At 44.9% G+C, this 18,631-nt stretch overlaps 1 protein-coding gene across 1 annotated transcript in view; it reads left to right on the forward strand.

Annotated features, from left to right (window-relative positions):
* Positions 1-18,631, forward strand: part of CNBD1 (cyclic nucleotide binding domain containing 1) — a 196,692-nt gene that overhangs the window by 154,612 nt on the left and 23,449 nt on the right. Inside the window, exon 11 of the mRNA XM_036263632.1 lies at positions 9,887-9,954. Within this exon, the coding sequence (XP_036119525.1) occupies positions 9,887-9,954 (68 nt within the window). The remainder of the gene's footprint in view (positions 1-9,886; positions 9,955-18,631) is intronic.

Below are 18,631 nucleotides of genomic sequence, written 5' to 3' on the forward strand. Positions count from 1 at the left end.
TACCTTCCACTCTATCTAAAAATCAACAGAAAAATATCCTCGGGTGAGGATTAACAAAATAACAAAAAATAAAATAAAGCTAATTATGTTGAAATAAAATGTGACTTTAATGTTCTGTATTTTTATCCTGTGACAATTAAGTAAATTACCATATATAAATGACCCAGCATAGTACCTCACACAAAGTAGGCACTCACTAGTGTGTCTATTATTATTATTATCGTTATAATTATTATTATTATTATTTTTTATTATCCTCACCCGAGGACATTTTTCCATTTTTTGTTCAGATAGAGTGGGAGGGAGAGAGAGTAAGAAAGAGAGAGAAACATTAACATTAAAGGGACACATGGAGTGGCTGCCACCCGCACAACCCAACCAGGGCCGGGGACAAACTGCAACTGAGATACGTGCCCTTAGAGGAATCAAACCTGGGTCTCTCCGGACCGCAGGCCCACGCTCTAACCGCTGAGCCACCGGCCAGGGCCGTTATAATGATGATTATTCCAGCGCTTGCTGTTGCCTCCTGACCGGCCCCTGAGCGCTGCAGAGGGGTGCTCTGGATTGGGCGGATGCCTCCCCGACACTGGGCTTGTTCTGAACAGCTGCAGCGCCCCGAGGGTGCTTGCAGATCCCCAGGCTCTTCACTGAAGGGACAGTGTGTTGGTGGTGGTTAGCGCACCTGACGACTGTCTCCCCAGTGAGATTTCCTTAGGAACAGCACTATCAACAGAAAACGCCCCGATTCATGGACAAGGTGGTGTACTTCACAGGTCCTGACCCACCCAGGGCCCTGTGGGGGGCGGGGCTGCTGGCAGGTTTCTGGGAGGGACCCAGCAGGGGGCAGTCTGACAAAGGCCAGCATAGTGCGGGGATGAGAATCAGAGCCCAGGAGGCAGGAGCCAGGCCCTGGGGGTGCAGACCCAGGTGGGTCGGGGCAGGCGGGCAGGAGGCCCCGAGTTCAGGAGCCGGAGCAGCTGGTTTACGGTGCAGCGCAGTCTGGAATCGGTGCTCGGTCAGTGTCCTACAGCCACGCTTGCTTCTGGGGTGGACGACCCTCCTTCCTGTCGCCCCCATGTGTACTTCGGTACTTTCAAAAAATGCGGTTTGCCTATCCTTTAAGTGCTCTCCCCCCTCACTCCCTATTTCCTCTTATTGGATGAGATTTATGATGTTGAAATTATTTGGCAAGAACTAATTATTTTTCTTGAGGCAAGTTCCTTGAAATCAATCAATAGGAGCCGTGCTGCCTTAAGAAGTGCCCAGTGTCAGGTGTGCGGGTGCTTCTCGGGTTGATTTCCTGGGTGGCCTGTGCGGTTCTGCAGCGGCCCGGCGCGCGGTCTGGTCAGTGCGCGCTCACCTCGCCGTGCGCACCGGGCGGAGGGTGGGCTGTGCCGCTGCCGCGGTAGACGGGGTAGACCGCCGGGCTGGTTCACCGCCTGGATCCTGGGGGCTAACAGGTCGTGCTTTCATTTACCAGCGTCCTGCAGGCCTCCTTGTTCACAGGGGGCAGCCACAGTCTGGCCCGGCCTCGGCCTCATTTCTGTCCACGTCCCGCCTGGGGCGGCGCCCGCCCGGACGCGCTGCGATCACAGCCCCCGTCCCATCTGGGCGAGGCCGCAAAGCATCCCTGAGCTGTAAAATTTCAGCCCCGCACCAGTCCTGGGTAAAGGAAAAATAAATCATTTTAGTTCATTTAGGGAGTAAACGAATGAGCAGTTCCAGGGGAGAACTTGCTGTACTCGCTGGTCGTTGCGAGCGGGGCGGGGGGAGTGTGGTCAGGCAGGTGCCGGCTGTGGCTGAGACTGCGGCTGAGTCCAATCTCAAGCTCTTGGAAGCCGCGTGGTGTTTTGTTTTGTTTTTAAAGGAAGTACTTAATCTATATAAGCCCTCTTATTATTATTTATTATTTTTTATCCTCACCTGAAGACATTTTTCCATTTTCTTTGTTCAGGTAGAGTGAGAGGAAGATAGAGAGAGAGAAACATCAACGTGAAAGGGACACATCGAGTGGCTGCCACCCACACGACCAACCGGGCTGGGGACAAACTGCAACGGAGGTACATGCCCTTAGAGGAACCAAACCCGGGTCTCTCCGGACCGCAGGCCGACGCTCTAACCGCTGAGCCAAACTGGCCAGGGCCGTTTTCTTAAGCTTTGATTTTGTGGAGTGTCTCAGTGAGTAGACCTCTGGTGTTCTGACGTGCTTAGCAGAAGGGAATGAAAGCGAGGCCCGGGGGAGCAGGACTGCAGCCCTGCGTCTCCCGAGACCCCGCCCTGCGGTCCCGAGACCCCGCCCTGCGGTCTAGAACTGTTGGGCGCAAAGCGAGACTCAAGAGCAGAAGGAAAGATTGTCTCCCGTGTTCTGTGGCCAGACGCCCAGGTCGCCTCAGAGAATCTGAAACTATCTCAGAGTCTTTTGGGATTCACATGAGAAATATTAGGAGGAGTGATCTCTAGTTCACCAGTAAAAAATGTAGATCCTGTAACCACCCAACATCTGTTATCTGATCAAACTGAGGAGTGTTAGGGAGATTCATCGCCCAGGGAGGCGTTGCGGTCCTGCGCATTCGCATCTTGCTTTCGCTGTATTCTCCCTGGACCTTGAGGCGGAGCCCTTCCCGCAGGACCCAGCAAATTGCAAACGTTATTTTGATCTTGTGTCGTGTGGAATCTATCTTCTTAATTAGATCATCATATAATCACGAAGGAATTTAAAAAACCATTCATGTAATGATGACCTGTATCCAAAGTACATCTTCTAAGCTGATGATTGTAATCTTTGTTCATGTAAGGGAAACACTTTTAACGTGAAAATAATTAACAATAATACTATGCTATTATTATTGATAATTGTTGATTAACAATGTATCTGATAGCAACAAGCTATTATGAAGCCAATAACAATTTAAGTGATTTTTTTGTTTTATTTATTTTATTTATTTATTTATTTTGGTACATGACCCTAGTGGGAACCGAACCTGGGACTCTCTGGTCCACAGGCCAATGCTCCAACTGCTGAGCCAAACCAGCCAGGGCTTTTGTTTTATTTTTAAAATATTTTTTCTTTACTGATTTTAAAGAGAGAGGAAGGGAGACGGAGAGATAGAAACATCAATGAGAGAGAACATCAATGAGAGAGAACATCAATGAGAGAGAACGTCGATGAGAGAGAACATCGACTGGCCGCCTCCTGCATGCCCCACTCCCCCCCGCCCGGGGATCAGGCCCACAACCTGGGCATGTGCCCTGACCAGGAATTGAACTGGCAACCTCTTGGTGCATGGGTTGACGACACTTAGCCACTAAGCAACACCAGCCGGGTTAAGTGACATTGTTTTAATCAAAATAAATTATCAGAAAATTCACTAAAGACAGTAGTTAGCTTATGTATGGGGTTACCTGCCACAGTGGTGTCTCCATGCTGCCCCCTGTCCACAGCCCTAGGCTGAGAACTAGGGTATAAAGCAGACTTTTCAAACACCAGGAGCCCTTACTCAGCCCCCCCCCCCCCCGCCCCGGCATCGACAGCAACAATCTGTGTTTTCAGAGCTCATTACTAGTCTCCCTGGCAGTTCCGTGAAGAAATTTTGCTCATTTTTAAGTTTCTTTCTTTTTTTTTTAATAAGGAAACATACTTTACATTTAGCATATGGCCTCCTTCACTCAATATTGTGTTTGCAAGACTCATCCATGATATTGCTTCTATCAGTATGTTATTTATTTTTATTGCTGTTTTATATCATCTTATCTCAACATACTATATTTAAAAAAATCAATTCTATTGCTGATGGATATCGCTGTTTTTCCTAATTCGGGTCTATTATGGAAAAGACCGCCACGGACATTTCGCATCCTGGTAGATGCCTTTTACTGCACAGATCCGGAGGCCCTATTTCTCAGAGTGAAGTTTCTGGGTCATAGTTTATGCATATGTTCAGCTCTGGCAAATGCTGAAAAATGGTTCTTCAAATTGCCGTGTACACATTCTCACTTTGCCCAGCAGTCTGTGGGAATTCTCATCACCTCTGCCCCTTACCAGGTCTTGGGGTTTCCTGCCTTTTCCTTGTCAGCGACTTGGGTGGATCGTGCTGTCTCACTGTTCATTTGCATTACCTTGAGGAATAACAAGGTTAAGCGATCTGGAAGTATATTCATTTGTGATTTGGATATTGTCTTTGAAGAAATGCCTATTGAACCATTGCTCATTTGAATATTGCCTGTCCTGTATTTTTACCAATTTGTAGATTTTCCCATAAATTAGATACCTGAGTCAGATGTATGTATTGCATATATTCTCTCCGACTCTTTGGCTTGCGTTTTCTTGTAGTTAATTTCTCTCGTGTTTTCATCCGATGAGAAGTTGTTAATGTTAATGCAATCCAGCTCCTCATCCCCTCGCAGGTTCTCGTGTTGGGGGAAATTAACGCAGACACTTTCCTCCTTGTCTTCCAGCCGGTTTCCTCTATTGAATAAGCCTCTCCCTTCAGTTCTGTGATATACTCGAATTCTTGGGCATCACCTCTTCATATACTGCTTCTATTTCATTGTCTCCTTCATTCATGGGACTATAATTCTGGGTATAGTAAGCATTTTCTTATTTTTTTTTTTCTGCATTTCCTAACCTATTTTATTCCCATGCTTCTAGCTGAGCCTTTTCTTGGAGTTACCTGAGTTCACTATCCTCTGTGTCTAATCTTCTCATGAATCCCCCTATCAAGCCCTTAATTTATTCTATTTTTAGTGTTATAATTACCTTTTGATTTTTGTTAGAAGATATTAGCTATTTACTAAAGTATCTATCCGAAAAGATATTTTCATAGACCTGTAAATAATAGTTATTATGAAGTTCTTATATTATAACCTTAACATCGAGATGACTTTTGAATCTCTGCACTTTTTCATTTTATTTTTGTCTCCTTTGCTGGATGGGAATTGATCTTGTGTCCTGACAGCCTCATGATTTACGATGGAGCCCGAACACTGCATGGAAATGCTGCAGGGAGACTGTCCATGTCTGGACAATGTTGTCTTCCTCCAGAGACGCTTTAATTTTGCGTATTTCAGACTCATCACCTGAACCTGGTATTAGGACTGAGCAAGTTTGAAGCTGGGTTTCAGTATATTTGTGGGGCTCGTCTAGTTCAGCTTTGTCCTAACGCCTTGAGTGTAGCCTCAGACACTGCTGTACCAGGCTCCCGACGTGGCCCTGACCGCATTTCTGCCTCCCCTGACCTGAGGACCATGGGGAGGTCTAGCGGCCTCTCCTGCTTCCGTCTCAGCCTCCAGGCGCTGCCCTGCGTAGGGATCGGCCGACACTTGGGAAGAAAAACACGGCACGAAGGAACTCTCATTTCAGCATCTTCCTGTTTCTCTGAGATGCTTGTCTCCTCAAATCCTGGTTGTCTTGATTACTTTCTAAAACCTCTCAGACCACAATGCCGGGGCGGGGTGGGGGCCGGAGGAGGGAGTCCATGGGGGAAAACGGAGAAACGTGTAACAAAAATAAATTAATTAAATAATAAAATAAAATAAATCCTCTAAGAGATTTAATGCATTTTTTCTCAGCCTTTCTAGTTACTTCCTTCCTGATCTGAAACAAGCTGGTCCATTGTAACCAAATGCAAAGTCCCCAACCCAAGGCGTTGCTGGCAGGACAGCCAGAGCCTGTTCCACAGGAATCAGAAGAAACGATGTCTCCATTACCGCGGCGCACTTCCTTTTCCATGGACATAGCATCCACTCCTGTCCCTTCTCCGCGGGATGGACGTGTTTCTAGTTAGCCTTGTCTTTGCTCCTCGCCTTCCCAGTTTCTTTCCGTTTTGAAGGAGGGCCCCAAACTGATGGTGAACTCTCAGTGCCCACCCAACCAACTCCGGAGCCAGCCAGTTGCAAGCCCCCCCTGCCCCCAGGCCAGACTGCACGGGAGCCCTCCTGAAAGCCTTCCACGCGCTCCCCTTTCTCTTCTGCCCCGTCACACTCATGGCACAGTGTTCATGTCTCATTTCAATTATCTTAAGTACTTGTCTCTCTCTGGCACTAGACTATGTAGGGGTCCAAGGTCAGAGATGGTTTCATTTACCCTATTTCTGGCATGGAGTTGAAGCTAAACATTTTTACTGACGGAATGATAACAGAGTTCCTTACAAGTCCAGGATTAACTTGTAACTCTCTAAAAATATCAACTTTTCCCCTTCTATAGCTGTGCTCAGGCATTCCACAGGTAGGGTTAGCCTAGATGTCTCTTTAAATATCTCTTGATTTCCTTTACATGTCTATTTAAAAGATCATTCTACAAATTCTTATATTGTACTATTGCCAAAAGCTGTTTCTTGGAAATATATTAATAAACACACAGCATATAATAAGCCACCAACTGAAATAGATGTATTGACATTTTATTGATAGGCATTTATTGACAAATTTTAATCTTTTCTTGTAATAAGCATGTTTTTTTCAGTTTAGATTATTTTTATATCCATTCCTATAATAATTGTATCTAGGGATCAAATCAAGTAGCTCATCATTTGCTTCAAGGTGTTAGAAAAATAATAACAGTTTAAATAATATAATTCAAAGGAAAATAATAAAAATGTAATTTAATGCATAGAAAAAATAACAGGTGGCTCTGAAAATGAACAATAAAGTTGGGATAGCTCTGGAGTGATTCTGAGAGAGAGGGAGAGAGAGAGAGATGGAGGGGGAGAGAGAGAGAGATGGAGGGGAGAGAGAGAGAGATGGAGAGGGAGAGAGAGAGAGAGAAAGAGAGAGAGAGAAACATCAAGTGAGAGAGACACATCTATTGGCTGCTTCTCACAAGACCCAACCAGGACCAGGGATTGAACCTGCAACCGAGATACATGCCCTTGATAGGGAATCAAACCCAAGACCCTTTGGTCCTCGGGCCAACTCTCTAACCCTAACCCAAACTGGCCAGGGCTATGGGACCATTTCTGTAACGGTATCAGCTTTCAGAGCTCCGTGTGGGCACTGCGATCAACGTGTGTCATCTGGGGAGGGCAGGCGGCCTCGGCGGGCACGCTGGCCGAGGGCCTGAGTCACACCCTGCGGCCCCCTGACTTGCGTGTCCGCAGCCCTCCTGAGGGCTCTCCGAAGCTGCCGAGGGAACAAGCACCCTTTCACGGTTCCCACGATTCCTGAGATGGCTCCCACGGTCTCCCCCACCCACCTGTGCAAGGGCACCGCTTTCCTTCTGAAAACCTCGTTCGGAGGGAGGGAAAGTTCTGTGTGTCAGTCAACTGTTGTGCAGAAATGGATCTCCCCACCTGGAATTCCCTCTGTAGCCATGACGTGAGCTGAGAGAGGTCACCCACCCAATAAAGTCTGCTCATTGAATGACCACTCACTCCCAGACTTTTGTCCCTATTGAAATACAGTTTAAAGTTAGTTAAAAGCACACCACGACTGCTTCTTAACATTAACTTTTATCTAGCTATGCATTTCTTTCTCTGATATAAATTACTAGACATCCTAAATTATTGATGAAATGAAACATAATTTGGGTAATCTAAGATTGGTGTAAAAAATGTGGATATTAATGCAAATATCTGTTACCCCAATGATGTCCCTGTGCATTCTCCACCCACCCCATCCAAGGAAAATTCCAAGTTTGGGTTCTGCTTTAGGTTAACGGAAAACAATAGCGGACACTGTGTCTGTAACTAGCTATGACACAGTTATTTCAGTTTCCTCGGCTCCTTCCCGTACCAGATAACTTCATTTCTGCACCCCACTCCCAGACCTGGAGGGAGGGCTTCTCTCCATGTCTTCCTGCGGGACAGAGACGCCTCCTCAACCGACACCCACGCATCCATAGGTCTGGACAAACCAATGGCCTTTTCTCAATAAATGCTTTCAGAAATATGGGGCCAGCTGGTATTTTGCTGCACTCGAGATTATGTGGACTGGTTTTATAAAGGAGGCAGTGAGGAGGTGAGTGGACGTGGACGCGGGGGTGAGGACCTCGGAGTCCCAGGACTGGAGAGCAGCACCCTAGCCTCCGCCCTCTGACCTCAGATCGGATTCTAGAGTGCGTGTCGTTAGTCCGCTGTACTGTTTGTGTGTCCTTCCAGCCATACATCCTTTTTACTTTAGTTAGTTTGAATGTGTGCTAATTATTACAATCAAATAAGGTTGAGTTATGCCCTGGCCGGTTTGGCTCAGCGGTTAGAGCGTTGGCCTGCGGTCCAGAGAGTCCTGGGTTCTTCAGTTCCTGCTAAGAGCACGTACCTCAGTTGCAGTTTGTCCCTGATCCTGGTTGGGTCATGTGAGAGGCAGCCACTCAATGTGTTCCTTTCACGTCGATGTTTCTCTCTCTCTCTCTCTCCCACTCTATCTGAAAAAAAAAAAATGTCCTCGGGTGAGGATAAAAAAAAATAAGGTTGAGTTATGAATTACTTTACAGCTTTTTAATTATTTGTTTATTTTTTGTTAATCCTCCACTCGAGGATATTTTTCCATTGAATTTTAGAGAGAGTGGAAGGGAGGGAGGGGAAGGGAGAGATGAAGATCAACGTGAGAGAGACACATCAACTGGGTGCCTCCCTCACGAACTCGACAGGGGCTAGGGACAGAGCCTGCAACCCAGGGACGTGCCCTTGACCAGGAATCAAACCTGAGACCCTTCAGTTCTCAGACCAATGCTCTAACCTCTGAGCCAAACCAGCCAGGGCTACTCCACCACTTTTTAAATTCTGTAATTCAGAACGGCTTGTGTTAGTTTTCAAGATGGAAGGTACATCATGATTTTTATTAATATCATTTTAAGTAGACTATAAAGATTGGTTAATACTTTTATTGATGTCATGTAGCATGTTTTGAAATTGACATCTTTACCTTAAAACATTAGTGGACACTTCCTTTAGTCCAATATTGAAGATAATAGAGAATACAAAGATTACCTAAGCCGGAGGGAAAGAATGAACAGAGAGCTTAATAATCAAATGGGTTTGCATGAAACACCAGGGCCCCACATTTTATTAAATATTCATATTTATAAATACGCCATTGAGCATGCTTTTGGTGCTAGTAAATAAGAAGTAATTAGAAGGACAAAGCTATTTACTGTGGAAAGAAGCACACTGTTCAGAGATGGTCAGCAAGGGTCCGGGTTCTGTCTGTCTCTCCTCCCAGCTTCCTCGATGCGCTGGCTTGAGTCCTTAGCCCTGTCTCTTCGTGAGTTCGAGATGTGGCTGCAGACCCTGTGATTCACTCAGCCTCGGCCAAACACAGAAGGCAGTGCCCATCCGGGATTGTTTTAAAAGACTGAAGGCTAGATTTTCCCAAAAGCCCTCCCCACACACACTTCCTCTTCAAACCCATTGGTAAAGTTCCTGGTGTGCTCTATCGGCCAAACAGACAGGGCATATTTTCCTTGTATCCTCAAATATGCCACTTGGATGATAAATTATGACTATTTTAGGTTTGGTCACATGCTTATGCTTTAGAAACAGAGTCCTGGGAAAAAACACACAAAATTCCCCCAAACATCTGGTATTTTTAGCCTCTGTTGTGAAGAGTGAGTCTGGCCAAGGGTAAGGTCGCAGCTTTGGAGCAGGTGACCAATAAGGTTTGCCACATGGTCAGTACTAATAATCTCCAGTTTCTCATTATGGCATTAGACATTGTGCAAGCAGATTAAGTGATTATACTAGAATCCTCCGTGATGATTTGGGTGTCCTTGAATGTAAATTTAGGAAGAAGTATCAATGACTCAATTTTATTATTAGGGGACATTCTACTTCATCTTCTACTTCAAAATATTGATAATGAGAAAACTAGCAACTCTGCTACTTTTTTGGCCCTTTTTTTTTTTTTTTATTGCTTTTGATGAGATTCTAAATTATTTTCTCTGGCTTTCTTCCAGCATTAGATCCAGTGACCCGGCAACTTATGCTCCAAACAGCTAACCCAACTTTTGGCCACCTCACAGATGTGAGTAAATGTCGACATTATAGTAGATGTCTGTATTCGGGGTAATTCCGTGCAAACCAACATTATGTTTTACATTAAGTAGCAAGGCTGCAGTATTAACCACTCTGTAGAATACAGTGGAATAAATGCTTGTAAAAGTTCTTACCATGACCCATCTACCTGTGTATGTGTTTTAATGTTACTTATGGTAATATTTTTGATAACCTGGAGATTATAACAGACTATAAAAATGTTCATAGTCTGTCTCAGCACAGGTCGACCAGATAATCAGCCTTCCATAGAAGAGTTCCATCTATTTTTTTTCTTCTAGGACTTTCACAGTTTTAGATCTTATATTTTGAGTTGAGTTTTGTGTATGGTGTGGGATAAGACTCCAGTTTCATTCTTTTGCATGCTGGAAATATGTGCAGAATGGTTGAACCTTGAGGATCTTATGCTAAATAAAATCAGCCAATCACATAAGGACAAATCTTGCATGGTGCCACTTATATAGGGTTTATTTATTTTTATTATTTTTCTTTATTGATTTTAGAGAAAGAGGAAGGGAGAGGGAGAGAGATAGAAACATCGATGAGAGAGAACATTGATTGGCCACCTCCTGCATGCCCACAACCTGGGCATGTGCCCTGACCGAGAATCGAACCAGAGACCTCTTGGTGCAGGGTCGACACTCAACATATGAGCCATAGCAGCTGGGCTTATATGGGGATTATAAACTAGGTTCATGAAAAAAAAAAAAAACAGAACCGTGGTTAGTTGCCAGGGGCTGGAAGAGAGGAAATGCTAACATTTCACTTATGAAGATGAAGACATTCTGAAGATGCACTCTATAACAATGTACCTGTAGATAACAATAGGGTCTCGTATACTTCAATCTGTTAAGAGGGTACATCTCGTGCTAAGTGTTTTTACCACAATATAATAGTTAAAAATAAAAGTTTAACATTTTTTGAACAGTACAAACATTTAAACAGATACTTAAAAGCTGTGAATTGTATTTTGGTGTTAGCATGTCCTTTTCATGTTAATAAAATATTTCTCATCATTGCAATAAATATACCTTATGCCAATCCCATTACAATGTACATTCGGGTTATGCTGTGTTATGCTGAGAGGACCGTTATGAATGAGACCGTGTTAAATATGGAGTCGGTTCATGCTAGAATTTCATAACCTGAGCGAGAAATGTGAAGGCAGTCTTGAACACGTGTGTGGAATAATGACGAGCATGGAGAATGTGCAGACCACGCACACGCCAGCAGTGCAGGGAGGCCAGAGGGCCGACAGGATGGCTCTGGACGAAAGGGAGGCCGAGCCCAGGGCCGCAGGTCTGGGCCACTTGTGAAGGAGGCAGTCGTGATGTGTGCCGTGCCTACATGGGAGCCAAGTCCCAGGGGAGAGGAAACCGGTTGGCAGTTTAAACAAACAGGGTCTTTGCAGACCAGAGCCCTGAAGGGATGTTACAGACTCGCGTGTTTACAGTGTGGTGCCGGGTGCTCGAGCTCCCGAGTCCCTGACAAAACCCTCCGTGAAATCCACGCAGGAGCCGCCGCTCTCGGCGTGTTCTCGTGGCTGAATCTGAACACCTGTTGAGTTCCTCATTAAGATGAACGCGTGGTAGGAAAGGGTCTCGCGACGGGGACATCTGGGTTGTATTTGGAGAACCCATCTGGGGTTTGTAAATGAGGGTGCAGCCCTCAGCTGGATTTTGGGTTAAATCATCATGAGGAAAGTGAGACCAGAGCATTTCCTCACTGTGGTTGCCAAGGGACACAAACCACCACGGCTGCTGGCATGTGACTTTGTAGAAGAGAGATGTTAGGAGACGTGTGTTTGCCAAGGGCCCAGATTAATACTGAGAGACTCAAGTGAGCGGGTAAATTTAGATGCTGTTTCGTGTATCTGGGTGAGGGAATTAAGAAATGTTATTCTGAGGTTGGATGCCAGCGATGGATAAGGATTTGAAACACACAGGAAATTGATTTCTTAAGAGATGAAAACAAGGCCAGGATGGTAGTGAGGTGCTGTGGCAGCTGCCCCCAGCACGGTAGGTCCCCAGAGAAAGTGCTCTGTTGGGTGACTGGTCATCAGCCAGGCATGAGAATGATTGGCTGGGTCAAAAGCTGTAAGAAAATAGAGAAATGGAAGGGGTGTGATGCCAATGGCATGAGGAAAGGCGTTGGCCTTGGTTAGGGTGTGCCACTGAAATGCCCAGGCGCAGCCGGTACAGAGTAGAGGACACTGGAAGTTGCGTAAGGTGGACACCCCTCGCTTCTGGGTTGTTGGCAGTATATGACAAAGTGGAAGGCAGCTGAGATTACCATGTAAGTTCTGATCATAAGTCAGAAAGATAGGTCATAAAAGACTCCTACATACATCTTAAAATCAAGACTTTGTAATAAGCCTCTGATAAGACCTTGTGGAGGAAATGTGGGCACTACCCCGAGACCGTCACTTCAAGAGTAATGGGTAAATCAGCCTTCCTGGAAAGACCTTGAATTCATTGGAGACAGAGTTTCCGTCTTGATATCTGTCTCTCAGTAAAGCTGACTGGGGAGGAAGAAGGTAATGAACCTGCCCTCGGTGGAGGAAATGGAACAGGGTCTCGAACGACAATTGTCAGTTCGAAGTGGCCCATCTGTGAATTGCTAGGGCTGCCCGCCGTCTGAGTGACGGGCCACGGGCAGACGCTGCCCTCCAAACCTGCCCTGGGCACTGGGCCTGCCCCCTGACTTGATGCTGCTCGGCTGGGCCTCCTGTGTGGAGCTCACGTGAACCCCTGAGCTGTGAAGAAGCAGATTCTGGAAGGAAAGACTTTCCCACCTCTAGGTCCCAGAGTCTGGGGAGTGGAAACATACAGCCATTGATCCGGGCTGTGTGAAGGGGAGGCGCAACATCCTTGTCCTGGAGAGATCCCCTCGCGGAACCAGAGGGGTTGGAAAGGAAGGCGGAGAGCCAGTGCCCGGCTCCTGTGGGGCGTGGGCTCTGGTTCTGAGGACGCCAGGTGGTAAGCGGGGCAGGGTTGGACTTCTGAGTTCCCCTGACACAGGTATGACTTTGCTGACTCGACTGAGGGGGACCATCCAGAGTCTAGAGAAGAGACTTTCTCTACTGCTAAGTCATCGCATGGGTCAGGGACACCAGCCCAAGAGAGGCCATAGAGAAGGCGCCTGTGTCCGGTAGCTGGGAGAGTCGTCTAAGCCAGTCGTCGGAGCTCTGGGCATAACGCGGAAGCCCTGGTGTCGCAAAACCTTCACAGAATGATGGCTTTGAGGGGGATGCAGATGTTGGGAAATATGAAAATGAGAGAGAGATGTTGTTCCCAGAGTTGGTGGGGCCAGGAGGTGCGGGGAAGGTCTGGAACAGCCACCAGCGGGTGCAGAGGTCGGGGTACGCACCCAGGGGACCTGAGCAGTGGGGTGTGAGCTGTCCGAGGAGCAGACATGTAACAGGCAGCAGGGACCTGCAAAGGAGCAAAGTGGAGCAAGGAGGAAATTGCAAGTCGGAAGTGAGGCCACAGAGAGGCTCAGGACAAAACACGCCTCTAATTAACACCCGTCATGGCAGCTTCAGAGCAAGCGTCTGTGTCCTTTAAACTCACTTGCTCACTCATGACGTTGATGTGAGTTTTGTTTGTGCGGAGTGGAAAGAGGAGCCGAGTCCACTTCCAGTCGGGTGGGGCAAGAACAGATGCACATCCACAGGCCGCCCCACGTGTGGGGCGTGTCTCACGGAACCTGCCAGTGTGCTGTCCCGCCCCGGCTCCCAGGCATCTGTTCCTGAGCTTGCACAGGGCTCGGTCTGGTCCGCGGGCGGGAAGGCTGTGTCTGCCTGTGACGCCTGTGTCTTCGAAGCAGTCCGTGCACGCTGGGCACCATTCTCCCGCAGACAGAACTATTTTGACTAATTTATAAAAATGAGGAGTTTCAGACACAGCTCAGCAGTACTTGCATGGTTATTGGAATTTTAAACGAAGCTGAAGTCTTGAACGTGGTGCCACAAAGGGCCAGCTTCTGAGTTCATCATGTCCCCACGTGCCCCCCCCGTGCCTTCTCCCCGCTCCCCCTGTACCCCCTCCCCGCCGGCCCGCTCCCTGCATGCCTGCTCAGAGTGTGATTAGTTCTCCTGTGTCTACTTCTAAAAGCTCTACCTTCTTACTTTTTACATTTAAGCTACAAGTGCTGTAGAATTGACTCTGTCTTATGAAGTGAATTTAAGGTCAAGTTATTTGTTTTTGTTTTTTCCCCATATGTTTATCCAATTTCCCAACTCCATGTGCTGAAAAGACTGCCCTTCACCCAAACAGCTGCACTACTCCATCGTTACGCATCCACTAACCACAGATGCGTGTCTCTTCACATATTCTCTGTTTTAATACAGGCACAATGTCCACCCCACATCAATGCAACAATGGCTTAATTTTTTTTTTCTTTATTAATTTTAGAGTGAGAGGAAGAGAGATGGGGATAGAAACATCGAGGAGAGAGAACATCAATGAGAGAGAACATCGACTGACCGCCTCCTGCATGACCCCACTGGGGATTGGACCCACAACCTGGACATGTGCCCTGACCGGGAATGAACCTCCGACCTCTTGGTGCAGGGTCGACGCTCAACCACTGAGCCACACCAGCCAAACAATGGCTTAATTTTTGAAAGTTACATATAAATTTTTATTTGTTTGTAGAGTAAATCCTCTTACTTTGGCCACCGTGGTTGCTTTGTTAATTGCCCTCCATTTAAATTTTACAATAAAGTTAAGTTATCAATACCCATAAAACAACCTCCTGGGACTTCAAGGTGTTCTACTTAGCTTGATTTTTCCACAGTTCCATTTCGATGTGCTGACCTTTGGTTTTGGTTTTATTTCTCTCTATTTTGTTTAGGTTTTAGAGCTTTCCGAACCTATGGGTTTATATCTTTCATTAGTTTTGGAAAATTTTCAGTCGGGATTTTTCCTAATGATTCTGTTTCATTCTCGTTCCTCTGCATCTGGGACGCAGGAGACGCTTTGCCCTGCGTCCTTCTCCCGCAGCTCCTTCACTGTGTCAGGATGCGTTCCTCTGGAACACGTGGTCGAGAGTTTCTATCATAAAGGGATGTTGAATTTTGTCAAATGCTTTTTCTTCAATGGTTCAGATGACCCTGTGACTTTCATCCCTCCCTTTGTGAGTGTGGTGTTGCAGTGACTGATCTGGGATGTTGAACCATCACTGAATCCCTGGAAGACATCTTACTTGATTGTGGTGTATGATCTTTGAATGTATCGTTGACTTTGTTTTGCTAATAATGTGTTGAAGATTTTTGCAGCTATGTTCATTGGGGATATTGTCCTGTAATTTCCTTCCTTCCTTCCTTCCTTCCTTCCTTCCTTCCTTCCTTCCTTCCTTCCTTCCTTCCTTCCTTCCTCCCTCCCTCCCTCCCTCCCTCCCTCCCTTCCTCTCTCTCTCTCTCTCGGCATCCTTTCCTGGTATTGTTATCAGGGTAATGCTGGCTTTGGAAAATGTGTTTGGAACTGTTCCCTCCTCTTTTTCTTTTTCTTTTTTTATTTTTTGGCATGGGGGTGGAGTTTGGAAAAGAATGGCATTAATTCTTCCTTGAATATATAGTACAATTCACCAGTGACACCATCTGGTCCTGGACTTTTGTTCATTAGAATTCAATCTCTTTATTGGTAATTGGTCTGTTCAGATTTTTTATTTCATTGTGATTCTGTCTTAGTAGATTATATGTTTCTAGAAATGTATCCATTTCTTCTAGGTTTTCAAATGTATTGGTGTAAGATTGTTCATAGTAGTCTTTTATGATTCTGTATTTCTGAGGTATCAGTTGTAACATCTTTTATTTTTTACTTTATTTATGTGAGTTTGATCTCCTTTCTTCATTTATTTATTTATTTATTTATTTGTTTATTTATTTATTTATTTTTTGTGGTACGTGCCCCTAGCAGGAACCAAACCCGGGACTCTCTGGTCTGCAGGCTGATGCTCAACCACTGAGCCAAACTGGCCAGGGCTCTCCCTCCCTCTCTCGATAGTTCTAGCTGAAGGTTAGTCAATTTTGCTTATCTTTTCAGAGAACTCATTTTTAATTTTATTGATCTTTATTATTATTTTTTTTGTCTCTATGTAATTTATTACAACTCTGATCTTTGTCATTTCCTTCCTTCTACTAACTTTGGGCTTCGTTTGATCTTTTTCTAATTTCTTGAAGCATAAAGTTAGGTTCTTTAGTTGTTTCTTAAGCTAGGCTTTTAAGAGGCATCCATCTCAAACACATTTTTTTTAAACTTTGTTCTTGAAATAAAAGCCAAATTACTGTTTTAATACTCTTAGCCCAATCTGTTTTCCTCTCAGCACCATTACCTTTCAAAATACGATGGCAACACTATTTCAGTTCTACTCACACTTAAAGCAGTTGGTTTCATATCAAATAAGAACAAATAAAATAGTAATAATGCAAAAAGCTGTCAGAAAGGGTAGAGCTAGCTGTCAGTGATTGAGAACATCCGAAACAATTATTTTCGCTAGCCCTTTGCTCAGATCGGTAACTCTTCAAACTATCTATTAGGGAAAAAACTGGAGCCAAAAATGATAAATCAAAAAAAAATTTTTTTGAAAGCGGTATTGGATCCCTTTTCATCTCTGTGCCCACATGTACACGAGCACTCGTGTGCACCTCAGCGCCCAGTGCAAAGTGAGCATGTGAACCCGACCGCCCCGACCAGCGGCCGCCCCGCGGCATGGCTTAGGCTCGGCCGCGCGGTGTCCGTCCCAGCACAGTGGCCCGAGGGTCCCATTACTAGGAATGTGAGACTCCTGACTGTATTTGGTCTGTGAACACGTCGGTGTGCCTATGTAGGTGTGCCTGTAACTTCTGATACCCTTTTCATCAAGACACCTGGGAAGTGTTTTGTGGGCATAGTCCCAGGAATAGGTCTTTTCCTGAAGGGGTACCTCGTCTTCATTTCAGGGACGCTGTGACCCATTAAATGCAGCACTGGTCCTTCCTTGTGTTGACTCTTGGACAACTCTGGGCTGAGTGTGTGTCCCCTTTCTAGCAGATGGGCGGGACTTGTGGGGTGTGCCAGTGTCCTCATTCCACTTCTGTGTCATCGCGTTTCCCACACTCACTCCCTCCGCAGCAGCCCCTCCCTCAGTGTTGGTTTCTTTGGTTTTTGTAGTGCTGTGCATATTCTTATATGGAAACCTTTCAGAAGGATACAACACAAAAATAAAATAAGTTTAGATTAATCATGAGTTTAAAAATGAGTTTAGATTAAAAATGAGTTTAGATTAATCATGATCACTGAGTGGCAACCACATAATTTAAATAATTTTACCTTTAATCTATATTATCAGAATGATATAACTTTGTAAATATATATTATATGCACTTCTGTATTACTTTATTCATAGTTCAAATAAGAATGTACTAAAGCAAAATGTAAAAATAACCAAGATTGTTACCAGAGAATTTTAGGGAGAGTTTTTATTTTATTCATTTATTTAATGAATTAATGTATAATAACCCTTATAATATTAATACAACTCAGAAAATATTTCTTTTTCTTTATTGATTTTGAGAAAAAGAGGAAAGGAGAGGGAGAGAGAGATGGAAACATCAATAAGAGAGAATATCGATTGGCCGCCTCCTGCATGCCCCCCACTGGGGATCAGGCCCATAACCTGGGCCTGTGCCCTGACCAGGAATTGAATTCATGACCTCTTGATGCAGGGTCGATGCTCAACCACTGAGCCACACCGGCCAGGCCAGAAAATATTTTAAATTAAATGGCTAATTCCTTTAGGTATTTTCTGAATAGACTCAACAGGCTGGCCTTTAATTTAATTAACATTTGACATGGATAATTTATTCTATGACATTTTCAGTCCTAAACATTATGATCACTATGGCTCATCTATACTATATAAACACTGATTTTTAAATTTTAGTTTAAACTAAAATGTTCTTTAAAAGACAGATAGATAATAACTATAAGTACAGAGGAATTTTTTTTTTTTTTTAATCCTCACCTGAGGATATTTTTTCCATTTTTTGTACAGATAGAGTGGGAGGGAGAGAGAGGAAGGGAGAGAGAGAGAGAAACATCGATGTGAAAGGGACACATCGAATGGCTGCCACCCGCACGACCAACCAGGGCCGGGGACAAACTGCAACCGAGGTACATGCCCTTAGCGGGAACCGAACCCGGGTCTCTCCGGACCGCAGGCCGACGCTCTAACCGCTGAGCCAAACTGGCCAGGGCAGTACAGAGGAATTTTAAGATCTAGTGTGACTACCTTATTTTATATTCAAATAGACTATGAAAATAAAGTTTAAGAAGTAAAACACAAATGTTACATTGCAATATGAAAATCACTGCTTCTAATTAAACAAATATTATGGTCTCTTAAAGTTCCTCTTTATTTAATATGCTTTTCTTTTCATGCATCACTGTGAGAATGCTTCTGTTTGTAATCACAGTTTTTCAGAAGAAAAACAATATAAAGCAAATTTCTAGAACTTGGCAACGATTTCTGCTTTTGAAAGCGGGTTTTTGAGTTTTCTAAAACATTTCCCTTAGTGGAACAACTGTTTGTGTGTGAATAATTTAAAACAATAACAAGCATGGGAGGTTCTCTTTTTCATGGAAGTTTTATTTTTGAAAGGGGAG

This window comes from Molossus molossus, unplaced genomic scaffold, assembly GCF_014108415.1.
Source record: "Molossus molossus isolate mMolMol1 unplaced genomic scaffold, mMolMol1.p scaffold_m16_p_16, whole genome shotgun sequence".
Taxonomy (NCBI): Eukaryota; Metazoa; Chordata; class Mammalia; order Chiroptera; family Molossidae; genus Molossus; species Molossus molossus.